The following is a 24,910-nucleotide window of genomic DNA, read 5'->3' as shown; positions in this document are numbered from 1 at the left end:
AGTACCACATTTTTATGCTATTAAAAGGGATAGGAGAGGATGCAAAATGAACATGCAAAGAAAATCTTAAACGGCAAAATTACTATTCACTATGCTTCTGTGGAAAAGCTTATAAATAATGTGCTTTTTGTTAACACCTTGATTTGTTGGTTCCACATGCGAAAAGCCCACTGGGTGACCTTTCACGGTTTATTAATTTAATCTACAATTACAGAACTCTGTGACCTGAAGCAATACTTACTTCATGAAATAAATCTCCAGCATAAGGAGAGACTTCAAGGTCCAGCAATGAAAGCCCTTCTACCACTGCAAAACAAAGTGTTGAGACACATGTCAGAAGCTTGTGGGGTACAGAAAAGGTATTGTTGCATACAATTAAAACTGCAATTATTGGATTGTCAATAGATGGGTCTATCTTGAATATACTCAATTGAAGGTCTTAGATACAAGCCATGCAAATTGAGAAAAAAAAGAAATCACACAAAATACAATACATGTGAAATAATGTTTTTTACTTCATAGTTGCTAATCCTCTGAAAAAAACACACATGGTCTGTGACTGCCGCCCCCCCCCCTTATCATGCACACTACAGTTAACATACTTATCAGACCAACAACAGAATTCTTTGGAAGGCAGGGGGTCTCGAGCTCGAGACCCCCGGCCGTATTTATTAAAATATGAAACAAAATTAAAATTTAATAAAATAACATTATTTACATAATTATTAAATGCAAAATTCAGACATTAGATTTACATCAAGGTTAGACAGGCATGGTGGGCTAACCTTAACAAATGTCTAATACAGCGTGGTTCCTAACCGAATCTAACATCCTGATATCAATTTTGCATTCTAATAATTTCTGGTCCTACGGCAAGGTCGCTAACCGGTGTCAGATCCTTTTACCAGCTACGCTCTCACGTCCGAGATGCGCATGCGCAACAAGGGCCCGTTTACCCTCGTGCGCTCCGTGAACTCCATTTAACCATAACAGGAGGGCCCTTACACTCGCGCCCTTTGATGACGTCATAGTGTATGTGAGGGGTGGCTACCAGCCTGAGGAAAGCGTGACTCCCTCCTCCGCACCCTTCCAAGTGACGCTTATCCTGCCCCTGAAGTTCTGGGAGAGACCAGTGGCCCCTCCCCCTGGGCGGCCCCTTTCGTGAATGGGACCACCCCCCTAAGGACCTTAAATTGCTGCTCACCGATTATGACCTTACCGCCTGACCCATATAATAAATACGACATTACTAATCTAAGAGGGAAAAAAGGCCTAAGGAAAAAGAGTTAATGCAACAGCAAAACACACCCAGAAAACATATACATATTAACATTGCCTGTAAATGGGGAAAAAGGCCTAAGGAAGAAAAACATTTATTCTTACGACATTGCATAGCGTTACACAGTATACCTACCAGTGTCCTCACCAGAATTCTGCTACAAGGGGATGGAGGGTGGGGAAAATTAAAGGCCCCACAGCGGGCCGATGAGCGAGCCTGGGAAGCGCGGGCACAAAGAGACCCCTTCCCGCGCTCCCCAGGCTCTTAAACCCCCCCTATGCCGCGATCCCGCCCCCTCGACCCGGAAGCGCAAAACTGCTTCCGGGTCAACTGGCGGGACGCGCAGACCAACCAAGACTGGTGGAGGGGGTGTGGGGGGCGGGCCCAGCCATGTGTGCGTGGGGGCCGAGCGGCCCCCCCTTTCCTATTGATGGGAATTAGGTTGTTTCTTGTAGATTACAGATTAGGTTATCTAAACATTTAGCAATGATTTGAACAATTAACAGACCCTAAGGCAATATTTTCATAAATGGTGTATTTTCTTTCACTGGCAGAATGGACAAACACACACTCAATTTCTCTGACACCCCACCACAATCCCCTCGGCAAAAAGGAATCCTGATTCACTATTTCTTAACCTCATCTTTTCAATTTAGAGTTCAGTGACATTAAGGCCCAACCTTTGGTCTCATGGTTTAGTACTCCACCAGAACCCCTTAAAGGGACAGTCATATGGTACACTTTTGGTACCACAAAGCAGTTACATTCCCACCTGAAATGCTTAGAACTTTTTTGAAAAAAAGAAGGGGTGGGAGGTACCCAAACAGTTGGTGGTGTTCTGAAGGAGATTGGTGCTGTCTTGCTTCTCCTCAGTCCCAGCTACCTTCCTAGGAATACAAGAGGGCCTCTCCAATGACTTTATTCAGTAGACAGGCATCTCACATCAATAAAATGTGAGGCAGGCAGAAACTAGGGTGAGTGAATGGTAATGACTCAGCCACTCAATCCCTTCGTTAGTGGAAGACAAACCAGAGGAGACACTGTGTTTTGAGGTAGTCTTCAAGTCATTCCCAGAAGGAAGGAAACTGCAGGACAAGAAACAAGGCGTTGACCTCCTTCACATCACTAAGTGTTAACCTAAAAACGTCAAAACCTCAATCAAAACACAGCGTTAAAAAACAAAGAAGGGTCCTGAGCAGGTCGCTTGGGCTGGAAGAGTCTGATGGGACTAAAAATGCACCATTAGCATGTCCCTTCAAAGTAATAATGTTATTATTTACTTGTTTTATATGGTGTTTGGAACGCATGTCCATTTATTTATTTATTTATTTATTTCCATTTATAAAGCGCCTTGCTAACAAAGCCTTCATGAATTTCTAAACACAGCCCTGTCTCCATCCTCCTTACTTCAGTTTTTAGATCCACATCCTCCAGCCACAGAAGGGGACTGAGGAAGTTATCATACTCCATTTGGTGCCATGCCAAAACAGAGGAAGTCCAAATTAATCTCACTGGCGTCAGTACTCAGACTCACAGTGCAACTATTGCAAATACATTGTACACTCCTACACAACATACACACAGGATGTCAATGCGAGGTTCTAGGTTTCACATAACGGAGGAACTTTACACAAGAGGGACCTGTAGTCAACACTCTACTGCCACATCTAAAAATGTCTGGTCACACTAAGGATTCACAAAACTCAATACGCTCCTACCACCACTGGCGCTTTTTAATGATTCCCTGCAGCGTGGTCAGCTTACAAGCTTGCTGCGAGAGGCAGCCATTGTGTCACTACCTAAGAAGGATAAGGACCATCTTCTTCTTTATTATTACTGCCCAAAATCTGTGCTTAATGCTGATTACAATATCTGGAGTAAAATGTTAGCTAATCAGTTACTTCCTCATATGTGCTCTCTCGTTCATCTGGATCAAACAGACTTCATCCCTATGCACAGCACACTGCCTAATATCTAACAACTGTTCCTGGCCTTAGACCGTCGGGAGCAACTCCATCGGAGGCACTGGTATCGCAGTGGAAGAGTCGCTGGGAGTTCTTATATGCTACTATGCTTAGCAAGGGCTTGGGTTTGCCTTTCGCCAGGTGGACAATGATTCTCTACACTGACCCCCTGGCCAGGATCCGTTCTAGTACTTTGATATCGCAGGCCTTTGCAGTGGAGAGGGACCCTCGGCAGGGTTGCCCTCTATCACCTCTGTTATTTGTGTTGGCCATGGAGCCTTTTGCCTGCACGATTTGCAGGGTCCACACTATCATGGCCTGAGCAATGCCTCTAACAGTACTTACCTCTCTCTGTACACGGATGACATGCTATTGTATCTCAGGGGAGGGACATCGATCTCCTGGAGGTGGTACCAGCATTATCGGACTTCGGGGTTCATTCGGCACTTGAGGTCAACTGGAACAAGTCATGTGTTTATCCCTTGAGGTGTCCCTGAGCATGGTCCTTTCCCCATGGCCAGACGTTGAGATGGGAGCGTGATACGGTTTTGTACCTTAGAGCAGCTGTTTACTGCTCCCCAGGAATTGTTTTACAAGGGGAACTTTGGGCGCGTGTTGGCTGGGCTGTGTCGCTCCATCGGCTTCTGGTCTACGTTGCCATGTGGCTGTTTCCAAGATGATTATATTACTGCATCTTCTTTATTTGGTTTCAACACTGCCATTGTGAGTTGCCTCCCAAAAAACGTCAGGAGATGGATGGTTTGCTGCTTCCGCTTTATTGGGGCACCTCACATTGCTGTGTAGCTCTCTGGAAGCTGTGTCTGCCCGTTGCTGAGGGGGCCCTAGCTCCACCTGACTTGGAATTATAATACTTAGCAGTGAAGCTTCAGTGGGTGGCACACTGGCAGGCCTTTCTGTGGGATGGTGTAGGAACTGCTGAATGCGGCTCACTTTTTAAGCATCATCCGATCTATTTAGAGGAGGAGAATGGTGTCCTTTTTCAGATCTCCTGGAGTCCTAGGATATCCCAGTGGATCATTTCATACTTCATGGAGTCCTGACACGCAAGATACGGGAATGGTGGGGTGCTGGTGTTGTGGAACCTCCGGAGTATGACTGCCTGAGTCATCTCTTCCTTATCACAGGTAAAACAAAGGGGCTCACATTACTTTATTGGGTTTTACTGAAGAGGCGTGGCCGTATCCCACGATCCTCCGGGAAAGTTGGGAGGCAGACCTAGGGATTCCTCTCTCTGATCCCTCTTTGAGGAAAGTATTAGAATCAAGTACTAAAGTATCTAGAAATGCTCGCGTTTTAAACTCATCTAATTATTTTAACTACATCAGGCCTATTTGAATCCCCAACGCACACATGCTATGTTCGCGGTCTCAGAGTGTTCCCGGTGCGCTGCTGAGGACGTCAATTTTTTGCACCTGGTTTGGTCTTGCTAGCTTTCATTGCTCTACTGGAATACGGTCCTTCAGTTGTTTCAAAGGCCAAGGATTGGGAATTTCCTCTGAGTCCTTCACTATGCTTGCTAGGCCTCCATTAACGATCGGCGGCTAAGAAGGTTACTGATAGCTTATTAGATCTGGCCTTGATTTTTGCCCACAACCAACTGACTATGAGTTGGAATCTGTCTGGGGTCCCCATAACCGATGGTGGTTAGAGTCGACCAATTGGGCAGGCTGCAAAAGGGAGAAAGGAGTATCGGTGGCCCGGAAGGTACTGATGTTAACTGTATGGGACACCATCTTGTTAGCTTGCCTGCGAACGGATCAAGGGGGCCGAGTGCATGTGGATGTTTCCCCATCTGGCGGCTCCTACCACAATCGAATGCAGAAGCGCCAAGTCCAACCCTGAGTGGCGCTCCCTACTGGCCTTCCACTCTCTCTGCTTCATTGTTGTGATTGATCACCCTGTTGTGAGTGGGGAATCCTGGGGACTGAGCATGGTGGGTATGTTGGGGAGGGTGCGTTGTGTCTGTCTACTATATTGTGTACATTTCACTCCTGTGGGCTCCCTATTATGTTATCTGACTACAACTGTCTTGCCTCTTAGTTAAGCCTGCTGGCGTGTATGTTCTTATAAACATTGATTTGTTGTGATGTGTTGTGAAAATGTAATAAAAAATATATATTTTTAGAAACACAATCTTGATTTGTATTTAGATAATGTTCCACTTCTGTAAGTAATGCTTGCAGAAAAGGGAAAGAATTAAACATAGTTCTTCTACACTAACTTTGACAATGATTTGAGTATTGCTGTTGATAAATGGTCTCTGCATCGGAATGTTCCACTAGATATCAAAGTACTGACAGACTCTATAATTGATGGACACATTCCGGTAAATACCACAAATTTAAGATTACAGCATATTGAGATGATCCATGGCTTGTACAGAGCTTCTTGCGGGTACGATACATCCGGCTGTTGTTCTCACTGCTTATGTCCTCGTTGTGAACTGCTGGATGCAGACATGTACATATGTTTGCAACTTGTCTAACCTTGGAACAATTTTGGGCTGGAATTTTTATTGAATTAATGATTATATTGAGGCTAGAACTAGTTCTCTTGGCTTAGCTCATTACTATTTTCACAATCGATCATGCTTTATCTAACATTAAGGGTATATTCTTTGTTGTGATCATGGTAGGATATTTTTTAATAGCAAAGGGATGGCTCAATAGAGAACCCCCACTCATTCATTTGTGGTGGAGTGCATTATTGGATTTGTTGTGGAATGCAAACTGCTACAATGGAAATGGGAATACGAGGAAACAACTTAGAAAATTATGGGAACCTGGTTCCATCTGGATTGAAAGGTAAGCTCAGTCAGAGAGTCCACCCACTAGGGTACATGTTGGCCGCCACACACCTCTGGTATGCCCACAATGCGTAGATTTAAACATCTTGTATAGATCTCGAGCTCTTTAATCGTATTCTCCATATGCTCATTTTGCTTTTTAAGTTTGAGCATCCCTTGCTGCACTAAATTGAGATTATCCTCCAGATCTGAAATCCTTGCTTCTGCCTTTTTTAATCTCTCTAAAAGGTGTGCCATGCTTTCCTCAATCTTAGACAGTGTCTCATGAACAACAGCGATCTCTTGTGTCTGGGACATCTTGAATTTTCCTAACTCCAGCAATATGGTATTGATTGATTGATTGTGGGTTTCTAAAGCGCTAGAATCGACTCCCGAAGGAGTATCTCTGCGCTGTAGACCGCTGGGGAACCCGTCCTGGCTTTCCCTGTGAGATGGTCCCTACTGGGTATCTCCAAGGTGAAACCAGGCATCCCTGGCGTATGTGGGGGGCCGTTGTGGAGATGAGGCAAGCTAATGCCCAGAGTTGCCGAGTGTGATCCCTAGTTAGAGTAGGCACCAAGGCGAGAATTATCGAGTCCGTTGACCCTGGTCCAAGACCCTGCCGCGTCGGGAATTGAACCCTGGTCCCGGGCCGTCCTCTGCTCCCGGGTCTGCCGCCTCTAACCAGTGAGCCACACCACTCCACACCACTCCACTATTGAGAATACTTTTGACAGAGTCCTGATAGATGTCCTCCTGTTGAGAGTCCACCCCCTTGCCCATTCTCGGAATCTGGACTTGAATAGTTCTGTTCCATGACAGCATTCTGGAGCTCCAGAGTTTTCCTGGTAACTGGTGGCACAGGCATCTGATCGGCGGGAGCTAAGTACTCAGCTGCTGGTGCCAAAGGGCTTCTTACTGGTGATGTTGGCTGTGTTTCTCGCAGGGTTTTGCTGATCAGGGGTTTCTGTATGATCCATCAATGCACCTAGCGTGCTCTTGGTTTGGTTAGTAAATAGTGGACACTCCTTAGGCTTTGTTTGATTTGGTCCATCTTCAACTATATTTCCTTCTTGCGTGCTTTTGTTAAGGTTGGTTTGCATGGGCTGTCGCCAATTTGGCCTGAACTGCACGTCTTTTTCCTTTCTGGGAAGAAATGGGCAAGGCACCAGTGGAGATTGAGGTGACAATTGCCTTGAAATGTTGCTTACTCATGCTTGTGGAAAGTATGCAAACACTTCACTGTATCACCTTTTCTTGTCCTTGCTTTTACCTTTGGCTTTACACCTTTTTTTTTGCGCCCCACAATTTAGACTTTTATAAGAATACAATCCACAGGACACACCAGATAGGGGTCGGCTGCAAATATTGTCCTCCCAAAGCAGTATGAGGAGCTACGCTAACTTTTCATTCTACTATTGTTCAAGATTATGCAAGCTCTTGTTTTCCCCAGGGCTGGCTTTTCCAAAGGAACACTTATTGCAGCACTTCCCAGCACTTGTCACAGCACACTAAACCCACGGGTGTGTGCGCTAACCAGGCCTGACTCCTCGTGCCAGCTGCACTCACCTCTACACGTAAAATTGGGACTGCTCTCAGCTTCTGCAATCAGTCACGCCAATCCCGGTCCTCCCGGAACTCGTGCAGTCAGAACGCACAGATTTGCCCGCTTATCCGGTAGCTTGTTAAACTGTCCTCCATAAATTCTGAGTGCGCTAAAGGGGATTCATTGAAGCCACTCCAGCTAGTACCACTTGTGCCCTTCCTTGGCGTGCAGGAGCACGAGCTGCTGTCTGCTGCGTCGATAACCCAGATCAAGGCTCCTTCCGCAGCCGGGGCGGGGTGGCAACAGAGTGCGCTAGCAGCAGAGCATGCAGGCTATGCCTGCCACCTCAAATTTTTCAGGTCACCTCACTATTAAAAGGGCTCGAGTTCCGGCTCAATGTTTATCTAGCTCCAAATATCCACGCACCATTTTCGGAAATTGGGATGGCAGGGTTATTCAGGACTCAAGATGCCCAGGCATCCATTGTGCAGCAATCTAAATTGAAAGCTCTCATAAAGGGACAGTTTCATCTGTTTACCAATCTGCAAGAGGCTCAGAAACTTTTGTCAACAATTTCTAATTAATGCCCAGATGTGTATTCTATTGTATGGATAGTACCATTTCCCATTGTGTGAAAGAAGAAAATAAAACAAAAAGAAGACGCAGAAGAAATGCTATTTCATAGTAGAGTAATAACGTAGGGGTTAATCTGTATATGTGTAGGGTGGGCGGGTGAGGCCCCCACCCCCTTTTTTAAGGGGTTATGAGTACAGTCGGGTGCAGCACCATTGGTGGTTGAGGGGTAATGTTGGAAATTCCCCCTCATTGGTCTTTCAGGGTTGGGATCACTGGGTTATCAGAGGATGGGTTTCAGGTTGAGTCATCACTGGGGCATTTGAGGGTGGGGTTCAGGGTAGTGGGGAGCACTTTTGATCAAAATGAGCAGACTATAAACATGTTGAAATGTAATTAATTTGAGAGGAGTGACAAGTGAGTGCACAACTGCAATTATGTTACTTAATTATCTAGAACTTGAAGGTGGTATCTTGCAATGCTAATGGAATTTCATTACAAGACCAGATGCTACCATTACGCCTTATTCCTTTAACACCACTCCACGCAGCACTTGAAAGAACATCATAAAACAAAAGCAATCTAGAATAGAACATCCACACAGTATGAGTAGTTCAAGCACTGAATAATCTTCCTCTTTTAAATGTAGCTCCTCGCAGATATTGTTTAGTCCTGCTGCAATCTTTTTTCAAGAGACTCATTTAAAGAGCAATAATCAAAAATTCTATACCCCAAAGAACTACTCCCTAACATTTTTTGCTTTCTCTGGGCTCACAAAGAGGGGAGTTGCGATCTATATGAGCAACAGGATTGACTGGGGTATAAAGGAAGTTACCAGGGACCCTGAAGGTTGATGGCTCTGGGTGAAAGTTTTGGCTCAAGGGGTCACAGTAATATGGTTCATTATAATGGTCCAGTTAGCAATGAAATCTATTCACTAACGTAGATACAGAATATCGCTATGGGAGCAGAAGAGCACATCATTGTTGGTGATTTCAACTATATTCAGGACCTTACCCTGGACATCCAACCAAGCAAAAACAAAAAAAGACCTCAAACCTAAACAAAGAAAATATTTACTATTATAAAAAAATATTTTTACCTAATAGAACCTTGGCAGGAAGATCATCCTGGGCTAGCGTAATATACTTGCTACCCACAGCACTATAAAACAGCATCACGATTGGACTTTTATCTATTATCTCAGGCAATGAAGGGGGTGTTCTAATATCTGAGCAAACACGTTTTCAGATCATTCAGCAATTTCTAGAGCTGGGTGCTCCTATCAAGGAAAGCAGGTTAATATGCCTACAAGGGTTTTGCTAAACTACACACTTTGACTGGCGCCGACTTCTCGAGCGAGCGTTTCTCTGGCAGAATACAGATGGCTTTGACTTGCCTGTCAGCACATAATGGATGTAGCGCATCTCATGCTTTAAAGTTTGCGCACTCCTCAGTGGTTCAATTCTTAAGTATCCTGAGGCTTCTACGCATATGGATTGGAATCCAAGTTGGCCTTAAAAAAATATTCTGATCGGCCTAGTGAAAATAGTTATTGTGTACGATACATAAGGTCGATACTCTCCCAAAGTCCTAATTTAATTTGGACTGCAAAGTCCTTTGCATACACCTTGAAGGGTCAACCATTTGTATTAATAGTCCTGAAAATGGTCTAGTGGACAAACGCCTAAATTAGACCGAAACGTCGACAATTACACCTCTTTCTTTTTTATTGTGGTTTAATCATTTAAGAAAATGTGTTCACAATTTTTACTAGGAAGGACATTTATTTGTATATAGCTGCAACTTCTAGTTTCATTGTGTCATATAATGATTTTGTACCCTTTAAAAAAAATCTATTCTACAACAAGTTAAAACTCCTTTGAATACATACACCCGTGTTTCCACTATATTTTATGTTTATACAATATTTATGCATGTGAAAATAATAGCATTTTTTTTATATAAAGCATCTACTGACAAGCAAATTGAGATAGATCAATTCATACATTCAATCTTGACAGGCTAAGTGTATAGTTTAGCAAAATCCTTGTAAGCGTATTTACCTGCTAATAATACTTGCCCAAGCCGTCAAGGGTAGATTGGGTTCCCCATTGTTGTTGATACCTATCAAGGAAAGGCACAGATGACAGTATGATAGGTCTTTGTTAACTAACCGGGGCTGGATGGCAGACATGAAAACTTTTAGAAGGGAGTTTTTAACACAGCAGGAGGCTTTACAGTTTGGGAGGCCTTTAAAGCCATGACCTGGGGCATTTTATACCGCTACCCAAAATAAGCAGCGAACTTCACGATTAAAAGAATTGGAGCTGGCAGTGACTAATGCAACAGGGGATTGTGTTAGGGCAGGGGGCCTTAAGAGCACTAAAAAAGAGCTGGAAAGGACCAAGCAAAATCTTAGGGATTTCTTTGTACCTGAGGAAATAAATAATTCAAGGTGGTTCCAGCAACAAATGTAGGAAGGGAATCAATAGATCGGAAAAGTTCTGGCCTGTCCTACCCGCATTAAATACGCTAAACAATTAATTAGGCAGATTGAGAACCCTGGTAGTCATTCATTAATTTCCAAGGACGATGCAATTGGTCAGGTATTTCTGCAGAATTATAGCAAAATATATATTGAATCCAGGGGCATTGAACCCATTGATATTAGTCTGGAGGAAACCAGGCTAGTCCTCGCTGCGCTACAGAGAGGGAAAGCCCCTAGTTTGGATAAAATCTCAGGGGACCTTTACCGCTCTGAAGTGCAAGTATGGAGTGTCCTTCTTAATCGTTCTTTTGATGCCATTTTAAGTGGTGCACAGGTCCATGATTCTTGGCTGGGGCGGAGGTGATCCCTATGTATACAAAAAAGGGAGACTAAAATGATCCCGCTAATTGAAGGCCGATTAGCCTGATAGATATCTCCCAAAAATTGTTTTTCAGGCACCTGTTGGAAAGATTACAAGCTTTGATTAAGGAAAATTAGATCCTATCGCCCCTTCAGGCTTGTATGGGCTACTAGAGTCCCTATATGATCGTAATGGAGACCCTTCTAAGATAGCTGGCAGCCCAGTTGTGTCTTTAATGCTTGCAGATGACACACTACTTGTCTCTCGGACACCCATGGGGTTACAAAATGTATTGAACAGGTTTTCAAAGGCATGCAATGATCTTGGTCTTGAAGTCAATGTCAATAAGATAAAATGTATGGCGTTTAATCCTCATCAATCTGTTATGGGCAAACTGAAGTTGGAAACTCTATGCTAGAAAAAGTATATCATTTTGTCTATGTAGGGGTCAGCTTTACTAACACAATGGCATGGTCCTCACAAATTTCCTATTCCCAGCTCACGCTTTAGCATGTCAGTTCTGCCCTGTCCTCAAAACTGAAAGCATGTACATATAGGCCAGTAACCCCTGTTATCGACATTATCGGTCAAAGGGGGTAAGTGCTTCTTTATATGGCGCTGAGATCCGGGTTTAGCAGAATGTAGGACCCATAGAGAAAACAGAAAAGATCTATATGAGATCTATACTGGGCTTACCATGCAGTGGGCCCTTAACCCCTATTCGGCTGTACCTCGGTCTTATAGCACACATGGCAGCGTTTGGACCTCTAGCCGATTGGTCATGTGTATGGCATAATAATACACCACTCCCTATTAGAGAATCATTTTCAGAATTAACAGCACTGGACAGTAAAGGGAGTATTCCCTGGTTAAAAGATGTTAAAACGGGGCTACATAACCTTGGCATGAGTGAGCTATGGACTAACCCCCACTGTATCAAGAAAAATACATTGACGTCTCTTAAACTGAGATTTTGGCACTATATCTATTACCAGTGGTTGAATCCGAACACAGCAGGGGATTTAACTGGTAGGTTTTCGGATTTTAAAGACAGCTTGTATTGTGAGGAGTTCCTGAACCCGATTGCATCCCCGCAATCGTCATCCCTATATTTACAATTCATGTACGGCATTTTGCCACTTAATCTCTTTCGATGTAAATGGAATGCCCAGAACATCTTGCTCCTATGCCCATTCTATACCGATAGTCCTGAAACAGAAGAGCTTTTTTTTATTAATTTTTACCAGATTTGCAGCGAATAAGAGATCTTGGTTAGTTCATATTTGTCGCATCTTGTCTGTAAGACAAATGAGGCGCACCATTAGGATTTTCAAAAGTGACACTACTGCATGGTTGATTTTTGCTTTATCAAGATATCTGTTACACGCATGGAGCTTTAGATGCAAGGACATGTCAGGGCAGAATATGTAAACATTGTACCCTTCTGATTGATGCAGCCCCCTAAGGAGTGGTTGGGGGCCTTAAAATTAGTTATAATAATGGGGTTCTTCTCATTAATTGGACCAATGTTAACCCTCTGTGACTCTTAAATAACTGTGTATGATATACAATGTGCTTAGTTTTATTGTGTACATAATGTGTACTAATTAATCTTGGGCCAGATGTACGACTGTTTTTGCGATCGCAAACGGGAAATCGGCCCGTTTGCGACCGCAAAATTGACCTGCCCCATGTACAAAACCTACTTTGTGAGTTGGTAACTTATTACCAACGCGCAACAAAGGGGTTACGACTCGCTAAAAGGAAGTGGCGTGCCAAGGGCGTCCCTTCCAAATAGCGACTTGCCCTTCAATGTACAATTGTTTTGCAACCGCAATTGCGGTCGCAAAACGCTCGCAGTTTACCACCTACTTCAAGTGGGTGGTGAGCCACTCACAAATGGGAAGGGGTCCCCGGGGGACCCCTTCCCCTTTGTGAATGGATGCAAAAAAAAATTTTAAGAGCAGGAGTGGTCTCAGGGACCACTGCCACTCTTAAAAAATGAAACAGAAACGTTTCATTTTTCTTTTTTAAATGCCTCCTTTTTCCTTTAAGGAAAACGGGCTACATTTAAAAAGAAAACCCCGCTTTATTTAAAAAGAAGTCACAGACATAGTGGTCTGCTGACCCCAGCAGGCCACCTTCCCTGGAAGTGCTAGCCATTCCCAATGGGGTTGCAAATTGCACTTGCCTCATAAATATTAATGAGGCATGCAATTTCCGACCCAATTAGGTATCACAAACAGTGTCTGAGACACAGTTCTTAATTACATTTTGCGAGTCGTAAATTGTGAGTAGCAAAACTACGCGATTTGCGACTCGCAAATTTTAAGGGTCGTACATCTGGCCCCTTGTCTCTTACACTGATTGTTTTTATGCTAAGTTATTAATGTGAGCAGCTACACCTTCTGATATAGAACAATATTATAGTTCTATGCATTTGCCCCAATTACCAAGAACCCATGTGGATGCAATCTTAGCCAAAATAACAGTCTCTAAAGTTGAAGAAGCACTTCAAAAAATGCTCAACCTAAAGGTTTGTGGGAAGGATGGATTTCCTTCAAAAGTTTACAAGGCTTTTTCAAATTAAGTGGCACCCTTTTTAGTAGATCTGTTTAATGGTATAATGGAAGTTCAGGAGGTCCCAACCACTTTTAAAGAATCCACCATTGTTAGCTTTTTGAAGAAGGATAAATGCCCAACTAATGACAACTCGTATTGTCCAATAAATTTGCTCAATGCAGATTATACATTGCTGACAAAGGTCTGGGCTGATCAGATTGCCCCTGCTGCTCAATTGTTAATTCACAAAGATTAGAGAGGTTTCGTAGCCAATAGAATAATGGCATTGAATACTTATTTTTTAATCCATGTGATTGATTATTTTGCGCATCCCTAAACTGCGGCAGCAACAATAACTGGGATGGCTACTTATATAGCTTGGGTCAATTTGGGTTACGCACTACATTTATAAGGATGATTAAGAATCTATATCAAGGGGCACAGGCCAAATTAATCATTAATTCTAGAGTTACAAGCTCGCTGATTATCAAGTGAGGAGCCAGGGTTGGCCCCTATCTCCAATGTTATTTGCTCTTTTTATCAAACTATTGGCCGTAAAAGAGGGAATCCATTTACCCATGGCAGGCATGCCCAAATAAAGCTAGGGGGGGACAATATCATTCTAAATATAAAGCCAGTTGTGATTAATATACAGGTGGTGTTCGATCTGATTAAATAATTTACTAATATAGGGGGTTACAAGATTAATCAAAGTAAAACAGAGATGCTTCTTTTCAAAGCTTCGGTCAGGGATCTTCCAGATTTTTTAAAGCAGCAGGCTAGTTCACAGCTACCAATTAGTTATGTGGGTATATTTGTGCCAAAAAGTTATGATCAGTTGTTTCAACTAAACTATATGACCATGTTAAGCAAATTTCAATCATTACTGGAAAGATGGTCAGTTCTCCCATTAACACTGATAGGGATGGTGTCCCTTTTACAGATGTCCATTTTACCACTATTTCTCTTTAGTAATGCACCTATAAAAATGAGTAGCTCTTATTTCCAGGATCTAGACTTCTTGGTAGAGCATTTGAATGGAACAGGAAAGCCCCTCAGATGAAGTATTCAATATTGCAACTGGAAAAGAACCAAGGGGGTCTTGTAATCTCCTGTTTTCAGATTTACAACCAAGCAGCATTGCTCGATATCATGGTATGATTAATTGATGGCAAAGAGGTGTTAAAAGTTTTTTGTTGAGAAAGAGGGTCCAAGAATCAGTAATAAGTCTCCGAACCTTTATTAAAACTGCCAAACTGTCCAAGAAAACTCGTTATAAGTTTATTCAGGAGCATAAGCATTGACATACTTTTTAGTTCCCGCCAGACTTGGCTGGGTATAGTTATCTTAAGTTTCAAGAGTGTAACCATTTTGAGTTAAATTTATCTAGGGCAACAATATGTTTTCGGAACTCTGAGAGATTTAAAGAGCTGAGATCTTACTGCGGTACGGGGAACAGTGTAGTTAGTTCTTTCTAAGCTATGGACAGATAATTCATTTTTTAGGTCTCGCTGGTAAACTGCATCCGAAGGATGCGTGTCCAGCTGGAGACGTATAGTTGCCTGTCTCGGGGGAAGGAAGGACAAGAGGGTGTTACGAGCTTTTGTCCAGGATTTGGGTGCGCGAACGCGCACGTCGGCTCCGTCCACGCGTGCGCACACAGCCAGCCACCACACAGACTCAAACACACGCGCGCTAGTTACTTTCACTTTCCATCCCCCCACCAGTCATCGGCTCTTTTTACACACGCATGCATGCATGCATACATACACACACACAGACACACGGGCACACACAGGCACACACGCGCACAAACACAGACACACTCGCACACACACACGCGCGCGCACACATCCCCCCCCCCCCACACCCCACTCACCGAGTTCTTTTCGTGTGTCCCTCTCTCCCTCGGCAGGCAGTGGGTCATCCTCAGCAGCAGGCGGGGCTCTCCACGAGCACGGGAGCCCCGCTAGCTGACACGCAAATCTTCCGGCTGACGGGCACAGGAGCGCTTCAGCACAGGAGCGCGGGGTAGGCTCCCGTCTGCTTCCTGTCTTTTTGCGGCCCCGCCCCCGTCCCAACACAGGTTGCCTAACTTCCTGTTCAAGCCGGGCTGCGGTGGTGAGTTTTGGGTTTTCCAGCTGTCTTCCTCGAGCATTTCTCTCCCTGTGCACTCCGTATTGTTCTCAGTTGCCCGTGTACTTCTCCCTCCATATTACTCTCGCGATCGTGTACTCCTCCTTTGCTTTCTCACCAATGTGCTTTTCCCACGCCTGTTCAACGTTGCTCTTGAGCCCATTGCTTGTCGTCTCCTCCCCATCCGCCATGTTGCTTCAGTTCCCCCGCTATTTGTGTTATTTGCGCCGAGCCGTGCTCTCTTCTGTCACACTTTGCTTCTCCCTATTCCTTGCCCTTCCGAGCCCCACCACCGTTTTGCATCTCCCCACCTGTGCGCTATTTGTGTTATTTGCGCCGAGCCGTGCTCTCTTCTGTCACACTTTGCTTCTCCCTATTCCTTGCCCTTCCGAGCCCCGCCACCGTTTTGCATCTCCCCACCTGTGCCGTCCTTCTGTCGTCAGTTTCTCCCCCCCCCCCTGCACTGCTTCCCCTGCCCACGGCCTCTGTGTTGCCCCGCCAAGCCTTCTGTGTCCCCCCCCCCCTCGAAGGCCCTCCTAGTTGGACTCTCCAAACGTGCTTCAAAATACTGATTTCACATATTTTTTTCTTTTTATTTGTTGACCCAATTTGGAACAGCAAATAAAAAGAAAAAAGAGTGTCCTCATCATTTTGTAGGCATGCAAGTGTGGTTCATGTGCTTACAACATGGTATGGCAGGCCATGTTAAAGTTTTTTTTTCTTCATTTAGCCGTGTTGCAATACATCAAGATTGCTGTAATGCATATCTAAAAATCATTGACAAAGCCAATAGGTCTCAAAAGGCACGACCCATTAGCTTTGACTATGCTTGTTATTATTTTCTTTGCTTACCTCCAGAGTTACTTTGGTGCCAATAACCTCAGGTGATCAACTGGGAAATTATGCATTTGAAGGAGCCAACAAGTGAGGGGAACTGGAAAAGATTGTGTTCCTTTAAAAAGAAACAGATTGCGAATCGGCACGGCCACGCTAGGCACCGCCTTTTTTCTATGGTTCCGGCCGGCTATGCGAATCTGCACAATGGCGTGGGGCTCGTGGATAGCCTGCCCGAGTCCTGCGGAGTCATCCTTGCCGGTGCCAGCGCCTCTGTAAGTACCGATGCAGCACCTTTCAAGTAGGGAACTTCCCGTTGTGCGTTTATTTTGCTGTGTGTTTTTTTTTATTTCTGCCATCCCCATAGGACTGCATCGCAGTTAGGGGCATAGAGAGCTCAGGTTTTTACGTTTTAGTTAGTAAAATTAGCATCTTTAAAACTTCTAACATTATCACGCTAACTACACTACTTAGAACTAACAATAGTGTGATATGAAGCGCTATTTGAAAACATATTGATGCTTTCAGCAGAACACTGTGGCAGTGTTGCTAAGTAAGGCCTCGTTTCCCTCCAGGCTGGCCTTAATCTCCTGCAGCAGTGCACACTCCCTTCCCTCCCCCATGTTTGAGCTGTAGCTGATGCTCACGGTCCCCCCTCCTATCCCCGGATCGTTAATTAAGGCATCAAAGATAGAAAATAGCTCATTATACGCAGGACGGCGCCCCTCGCTTTCCGTGCTGCACAGGTTGCAGTGCCATGGCCATATTGAACATTCAGCTGGGTCTCGGTTATGGAAAGCATGGGAGCGCTGTCATGAGCATGGGAGCGCTGTGCGCGCCCCCCTCTCCCCCAGCACAGCGGGGGAATTACCCCCGCAGCGAAGGGGCTAAGCTATTAGCATTGTAAATGTTTAAAAACAAAAACATAAATAAAAGGCATTGCCATTTACAATGCCAATAGCTCTAACTTTAATAATGCGAGACCTATTGCATTGCAAATGCTTGTTTATCTACCAATACACAGTAATCGAGTCAACAACACCATCCGCCCAAGCAGGCTTTAGCTTGGAGTAACTAACTTACAGGTATCAGTAAGTTATACAGGCTGCTTAGAAATCATCCGGTTCAGGAACTGACTGACGATTTCCTGGAAAAAGTTATTGAAAGAACGCAAAGTAGGCTGCAGGAAAGAGATAAGCAGCTCCTTGCTGAGTTTGGGCATAACTCCCTAGGGCAAACTATAAGAGGGTGTCCTTTTAGTCCTGCTAGATGGCATATTGCACTCCCAAAGTTCTTCATAAATTGTTCCCCTCAGTTCTGTATCAGTGCTTCCGCTGTTATCAGGGAGGAAGGGGGGACTGGCTTCATATATTTTATGCATGCCAAAAACTTTCAGTTCTGAGGGGGGCCTATTTGCAGTTATTAATAAAGTTGTGCAGTCAAGGGTGGAAGCAGAGGCAAGTGTAGTTTTATTTGAGCTATCTAAGGGGACCTGAAAGATACACAAATACGGGCAGGATTTTTATTTCGATTGCATTAACGATAGCCTGTTCATTAATATTACAAAATTGGAGGACATGGCAGGTTCCAACGCTTCAGGGATGGCGGGTGAAAATGCTAAGGACTAAACAGTTTGAAGAAGCGTATGAGAAAAGAGTTGGGAGTGTTAAGAAGTTTACAGCTATTTGGAAGCAATTTAAAACCCCTTGAAAAACAATTAGGTCCAGTATATGATTTCTGTGTTTCTGAGGTTGTTAACAGGCTACAGTGGGCCTTTTAAGCACAGAGCACAAGCACTTTCTCTTTGTCTTTAATAACTCAATAGGATTGAAAGTTCCTTTTATATTTGTTTATTTGTATTCTGCTAGAACTAATTATTTTTCGTGTTGCATATTGTAATCAAAGGTTTTTATGACTTGTTTCCCCTCATTTTCCTTATTGCCTATTATCACTCTGATATAATCTACATGTATCGGGAACAATTTATGATCTTAGTGTGTAAAATTGAAAAGTATGAAGTAGATTGATGTGGCACATGTACTAGCACTTTTCTTTGCTGTGTCAACTAAAATGTAAGCTTTTTATTATAAGTCTCTTTATATTTGGTAAGCATAAGTACTTTATCATCTTTCAATTCAACTATGTGGGGTGCAATGTCCTCCCCTACCACATCCGTATAAACGTCTTGTGATTGTCCTGCACACCCGAAGCATTTCTGTGCACAGTGTCCTGCGAAGGGATAGGTTGGCCATTATATTTGCTGCACACCTTCCCAGTTATTTCTTAGTGGTAGATTATAAACACCCTTGCATAACTCCACTAGTTTCTTCTGACCTAACCATTCTTTCATGGCATTCCCCCGCCCATTCCTTCATGCCAAGTCTCATCACATCCCTTTTACAAATATTCATGGCACGGATCACCTCTTACTCCCTTTTCTTTAGGGAAAAATCGCCTCCTCATACATACCCGCATGATACTTATTTCACCCCATAAACTTCTTTAAAATGTTTGAGGTGTTATTGATGGCCCCTTTTGTTCAAGGCAGGTCTCAAGTGTCACTGCTCTCTTATGTCAGATATCAGTCCTGCCTAATTTCTCCAAGCACTGTCTCTCATTCCCATTCCTTCATGGCAGGTGAACACCAGCTCTATTTTCCGCGATCGTTCCTTCATGACTGTTTCCATCCCTAGCCCCATTCCTTCTGAGCAGGTGTACTTGCACTTTGTCCCAATATCTAGCGAGGCTGTACTATGCGGCACCTATCCTCCTTCAGTTTCATTCAGCAGATCCACTCCCTAGTGGGAGCGATTAGGCTTGTCATCTGGCGTATGCAGTGACTCCTCCCCGCTATTCTCACCTCTTTTCCAGGAGACGAGCGGGGACACCACCTCCACCCTCTCGCAGATGAAGGCAGCCAAATTAGAGCGAAATAATACTGCCCGTATAGTGGCAGCCACCAAAGCCACCAGCAACAAGGGAGCCGCCATCTTCACTATACGGAACAGAGCAACGCACGGGGTCTTTCGGTGCTTGTAGTTCCCCGGAAGCAGAAGCGCCTAGGAGCTCTGAGGGAAAGTCAACATTTAGAACTACGACTCCCTAAACACAAAGCAGCAGCTGCTTCCGCACTCCGAGAGCACCAGTCAGTTAATTCTTATTACGCTGTCAATCTAAATGCTGTCGCTCCCGACGCTGCAGCTGATGTAGCAAATCTTGCTTCTAGGCAACAGAAGTAGCCCGAGTATACACATAATTGTATTTTGGGGGCACTTGTGCTTGATTGTTCTCCATATATTGCAGTATTTTACCTCTATGTTTATTTTTTACGCTTTTGTGATATAATTTTTTATTAGTATTTCATGTACAAAAACAATGCATATAAAATATTTAACAGTATTAGTCCATATGTGAAATAAATAATAAATTACATTAACTCATTTCAATATACTATGGAAAGGAAAATGTGTAGCATGTTAATTACACTGTCTAATTATATATTTTGTACGCTTTTGTAACCTGCACACGTCACTTTTTCCTCCTGTAATGCACCGTTTGCTACCTCTTGTATTTTGTTGGCTCACGATTGTCACTTTAGTAATGCACCGTTTGCTACCTCTTGTATTTTGTTAGCTCACGATTGTCATTTTTGCGTCATTTAGTGTAACGTTTGCTTTTGTATTTTGCTCACTTGTGGTGTTCTCATGTATCAGTTCTGTTCCTATTGTGAAGCGCTCTGACACCTTCGGGTAAAGTCCGCGCTATATAAAAACGCATAAATAAATAAATAAACATGTGCATATCTGGTTTAGACGCTCGTCACCCCTCTTAGCAGGCAATGATAGTGAACGAGTCATCAATCCATGGCAAGATTTTTTTTATAAATCCAGATCTGAATAGAGCACTTTTGAGTAAACGTGACCTAGAATTTTCATTTTTTCCAATTGTTTTAAGGATGCGGAGAGGAAGATTATGCAGTAATTGATACATGTTTATATTTCAGCTGTCACAAGTGTTGCCACCCCACCTTTCCCAGAGAAAGTAGAGGCCGTTTGTTCACCTTTAAAGATTCTGCAAAGGCCCGGACATGACACTTAAATAGAACGTTATATACAATTGTACATGGCCCTTCAGTTTTGATATACTTTATCAAACAGGGATCATTAATACAGCTCTAGAAGACATATTACAGTGGTTTTCTCGTATATTTACCCTTTAAAGTATGTACTGATATTGGAAAAAATACTGCCATTAGGTGGTTTTCCCAATTGTTGTCCCGGTCATGACATTACAATACTGGCCATGCTTGTTACAAAAACATCTAGGTGGCAACCCTAGCAGGCATGTTACGTTGAACGTATAAACACATTGTAGATCTAAAACTACAATGCCCATATTATTTTTTTAAATTGACAAAAGAACTATACATCCCATGTGTATTGTTCTCCCCAGTCCGGCTATTTGCCAATGACTACGCTACACATGGAGCTTAAGATAACATGTCTTTATTCTTCTGCATGCAACTGCAAACTCAACATTCAATTCACAATGCTCTAATGCTTACACCACTGCCTGTGCTGACATTTTTAGGAACAGAGGTGAAGGACTGGGCTGGAGAGCGTCTGGTTGTGCCTACAAACCCCAGCCTTCCACGCGCGTAGGAAACGCGTAAAGCAGAGGCTCCGTCCCGCGGCTCCCCATAACAGAAGCGGAGGACTGGGCTGGAGAGCGGCTGGTTGTGCCTACAAACCCCGGCATACCACGCATGCAGGAAGCGCATAAGGCAGAGGCGCCGTCCTGCGGCTCCCCGTAACGGAGGCGAAGGACTAGGCTGGAGAGCGGCTGGTTGTGCCTACAAACCCCGACATACCACGCGCGCAGGAAGCGCGTAAAGCAGAGGTGCCGTCCCGCGGTGCGGGACTCGCCCAGGCCAAGGGCGGGCCCGTCCACGCCCGTCGGAGCCCAGACGATGCCGGGCCCACTTTTTAACTCCTGCATCTAGGTAGGATAACAGGCTTAGTCCCAGGTCAGGGTGGGACACCTAACAATTGGCGCATCCGGTGGGACCAGTATAATAATCCATAAATACTTTATCTATCTGGCCCTTTTTGACCATTACCTTGAAAGTGCGAGCCCCAGGTGTCAAACAAAACTTGAAAGATGGGCTTCCAGCTAATTGATGTTGAAAAGCCACGATGAGTACCAGAGGTGCAGTAAACCCAGCGAATCCCCAGATGACTGGGAAGATAGTGAATACCCTGGATTCTTTGTTGACGAGAGTGACAAATATCTTGAAGATTGAGATAGCGAAGAACGAGCGCCGTCTTTTGGTGGAATTTTTACCCCAGAAAAGATCTTTGCTAGGAGCGTTTGCAAATAACACTGGCTTGGTGGCCACGAGATTATTGAAGTGGCCTCCGAGGAAGCAATAGCGGTGACTCTGGAGGATGTGACATCGCAAATCACGGAACGAATAGCACCCAGTGAGAACATACAGAAGACCTCCACAAGGGCCTAAACCAGGAAAAAATCCCAGGACAGTAAACGGGACACAGGGGCAAAAAGAAAGCGGGGTGGGGGACCGCAAAGGGCTAATGCAACAGTTTGAGAAAGAAAAGATCATTGACTTATAATACACAACTAAGGGAATGTAGAATGATCACAGATTTCTCCAGTGGTGCCAATGAGAATATTAACGTAATGAGGACGAATTGGCACATCCTCAAGGCAGATTCCATTTTAGGGGAGAACCATTCCAAGGCTCCCCTTCTGACATTCAGGAAAGCTCGTTCATTAAAAGACAAAGCCACTATGCAAGAGAAAATAGACAATCATTCTTTGAAAAATGAAAAAAGAACAATTGATGGACAGAATGCAAAACAATGTCATACATTCACCACTGTACAGAGATCTGGACTTAAATGCATAATTTTTTTGCTCACCATGCCATTCCAGTTCGGAGCCAGCCATATGAAAATCAGTCTTGACCCTGCGCCCAATGGGAACAGTCCAGCCCGAACTGCCAAGCCTGGTCCTCCCTGGACTGGAAACAAGCATCCTAGGACCGGTTTTAGGCTTTCAGCCCTCATCAGCCCGGATAGCTTGACTACAGTGGCATGGAGAGCACGGGGCCCAAGGCTGGGCATACCCGTCCCACTCTGGGTGACAAATGCAAAAAGAACATTTAATGGACAGATTGCAGAACAATGTCATACATTCACCACAGTACAGAGATCTGGGATTAAATCCATCGTTTTTTTGCTCACCATGCCATTCCAGTTTGGAGCCAGCAATATGCAAATCAGTCTTGACCCTGCACCCAATGGGAACAGTCCAGCCCAAACTGCCTGGCCAGATCCTCCCTCGACTGAAAACAAGCATCCTAGGACCGGTTTTAGGCTTTCAGCCCTCATCAGCCAGGATAGCTTGACTCTAGTGGCATGGAGAGCTCGGGACCCACGTCTGGGCATACCCCTCTCACTCGGGGCGACAAATGGAAAAAGAACAATTAATGGACAGAATGCAGAACAATGTCATACATTCACCCCAGTACAGAGATCTGGGCCTAAATTCATTGTTTTTTTTTGCTCACCATGCCATTCCAGTTTGGATCCAGCCATATGCAAATCAGTCTTGACCCTGCACCCAATGGGAACAGTCCAGCCCAAACTGCCTGGCCAGATCCTCCCTGGACTGAAAACAAGCATCCTAGGACCGGTTTTAGGCTTTCAGTCTTCATCAACCAGGATAGCTTGACTTCAGTAGCATGAAGAGCACGGGACCCACGTCTGGCCATTCACGTCCCACACGGTGAGACAAATGCAAAAAGAACAACTGATGGACAGAATGCAGAACAATGTCATACATTCACCCCAGTACAGAGATCTGGGCCTAAATCCATCATTTTTTTGCTCATCATGCCATTCCAGTTTGGAGCCAGCCATATGCAAATCAGTCTTGACCCTGCGCCCAATGGGAACAGTCCAGCCCGAACTGCGAGGCCAGGTCCTCCCTGGACTGTAAACAAGCATCCTAGGACCAGTTTTGGGCTTTCAACCCTCATCAGACAGGATAGCTTGACTCCAGTAGCATGGAGAGCACGGGACCCACTGCTGGACATACCCGTCCCTCGGGGTGACAAATGCAAAAAGAACAATTGATGGACAAAATGCAGAACAATGCCATACATTCACCCCAGTACAGAGGTCTGGGCCTAAATCCATCTTTTTTTGCTCACCATGCCATTCCAGCCATATGTAAATCAGTCTTGACCCTAGCCCAGTGGGAACAGTCCAGCCCGAACTGCCAAGCCAGGTCCTCCCTGGACTGCAAAAAAGCATCCTAGGACCGATTTTGGGCTTTCAGCTCTCATCAGCCCGGATAGCTTGACTACAGTGGCATGGAGAGCACGGGACCCACGTCTGGGCATACCCGTCCCACTCGGGGTGACAAATGCAAAAAAAGAACAATTAATGGACAGAATGCAGAACAATGTCATACATTCACCCTAGTACAGAGATTTCGGGCTAAATACATAGTTTATTGGCTCGCCATTCCAGTTTGGAGCCAGCCATATGCAAATCAGTCTTGACCCTGCAACCAATGGGAACAGTTCAGCCCGAACTGCCTGGCCAGGTCCTGCGTGGACTGGAAACAAACATCCTAGGACCGGTTTTGGGCTTTCAGCCCTCATCAGTCAGGATAGTTTGACTCTAGTGGCATGGAGAGCTCAGTACCCACGTCTGTGGTGTGTTTTAAGTTGGGGGATTAAGTCCTCTTGAACCCTGAGGGTCCCTGGGGTCCAACTAGCCCACTAGGTACCGACAGTAAGTGCCACAGAGCTGCATTGTAGAGAGGTGTAAAAAGGTGCGTGGCCTGGGCCACCTCTCTGCATCGCAGGCCTGTGGCGCTTACTGGCGGCGCCTGGTGGGCTAGTTGGCCCCCAGGGTCCCCCAGTATTGAAGGGTAATTAATTCCCCAATTTAAAATGCGCCACAGGGCACGTTTGCAGAGTGTTGCTGGGAGGGTGCGGGGCCACCGGCACAATCACGTCTTTTTTTTAAATTATTTTTTTTTAGAAGGGAGGCTGTGTGGCCCCCCTTCTTTTTCCTTTCTTTGGGCCCCGGGGACCCCATCCCCCTGGGCATGGCCACATTATTTTGTTTTGGGGGGGAGAGGGCCACTTCTAGCCCCGGGGAGCCCATCACCCGGGGCAGTCCCTAGCCGTTGGGGAGAGTGGGGGAAGCCCCAAAGCCTCCAAGGTCCAGTCTACTCTCCGCCTCCTGTGGGAGCCGGCATTGCTTTTCCACATGGGGAGCTTCTGACATGCAGCTCCCCTTGTGGAAAAGCAATTCTGCT

The 24,910-nt window shown here is 44.8% G+C and overlaps 1 protein-coding gene across 1 annotated transcript in view; it reads right to left on the bottom strand.

Annotated features, from left to right (window-relative positions):
• The window catches only part of PIGU (phosphatidylinositol glycan anchor biosynthesis class U), a 142,896-nt gene extending 123,326 nt beyond the window's left edge, over positions 1-19,570 (bottom strand). The window contains exons 1-2 of the mRNA XM_078652172.1: positions 19,413-19,570; positions 242-306 (exon numbers count right to left, since the gene is read on the bottom strand). Coding sequence (XP_078508298.1) covers positions 242-306; positions 19,413-19,542 — 195 coding nt within the window. The 5' untranslated portion in view covers positions 19,543-19,570. The remainder of the gene's footprint in view (positions 1-241; positions 307-19,412) is intronic.
• Positions 19,571-24,910: the final 5,340 nt, after the last annotated feature.

The sequence above is a fragment of the Lissotriton helveticus genome, chromosome 7 (genome assembly GCF_964261635.1).
Source record: "Lissotriton helveticus chromosome 7, aLisHel1.1, whole genome shotgun sequence".
NCBI classification, from domain to species: Eukaryota; Metazoa; Chordata; class Amphibia; order Caudata; family Salamandridae; genus Lissotriton; species Lissotriton helveticus.
This window is presented reverse-complemented; position numbering and strand designations above follow the sequence as displayed.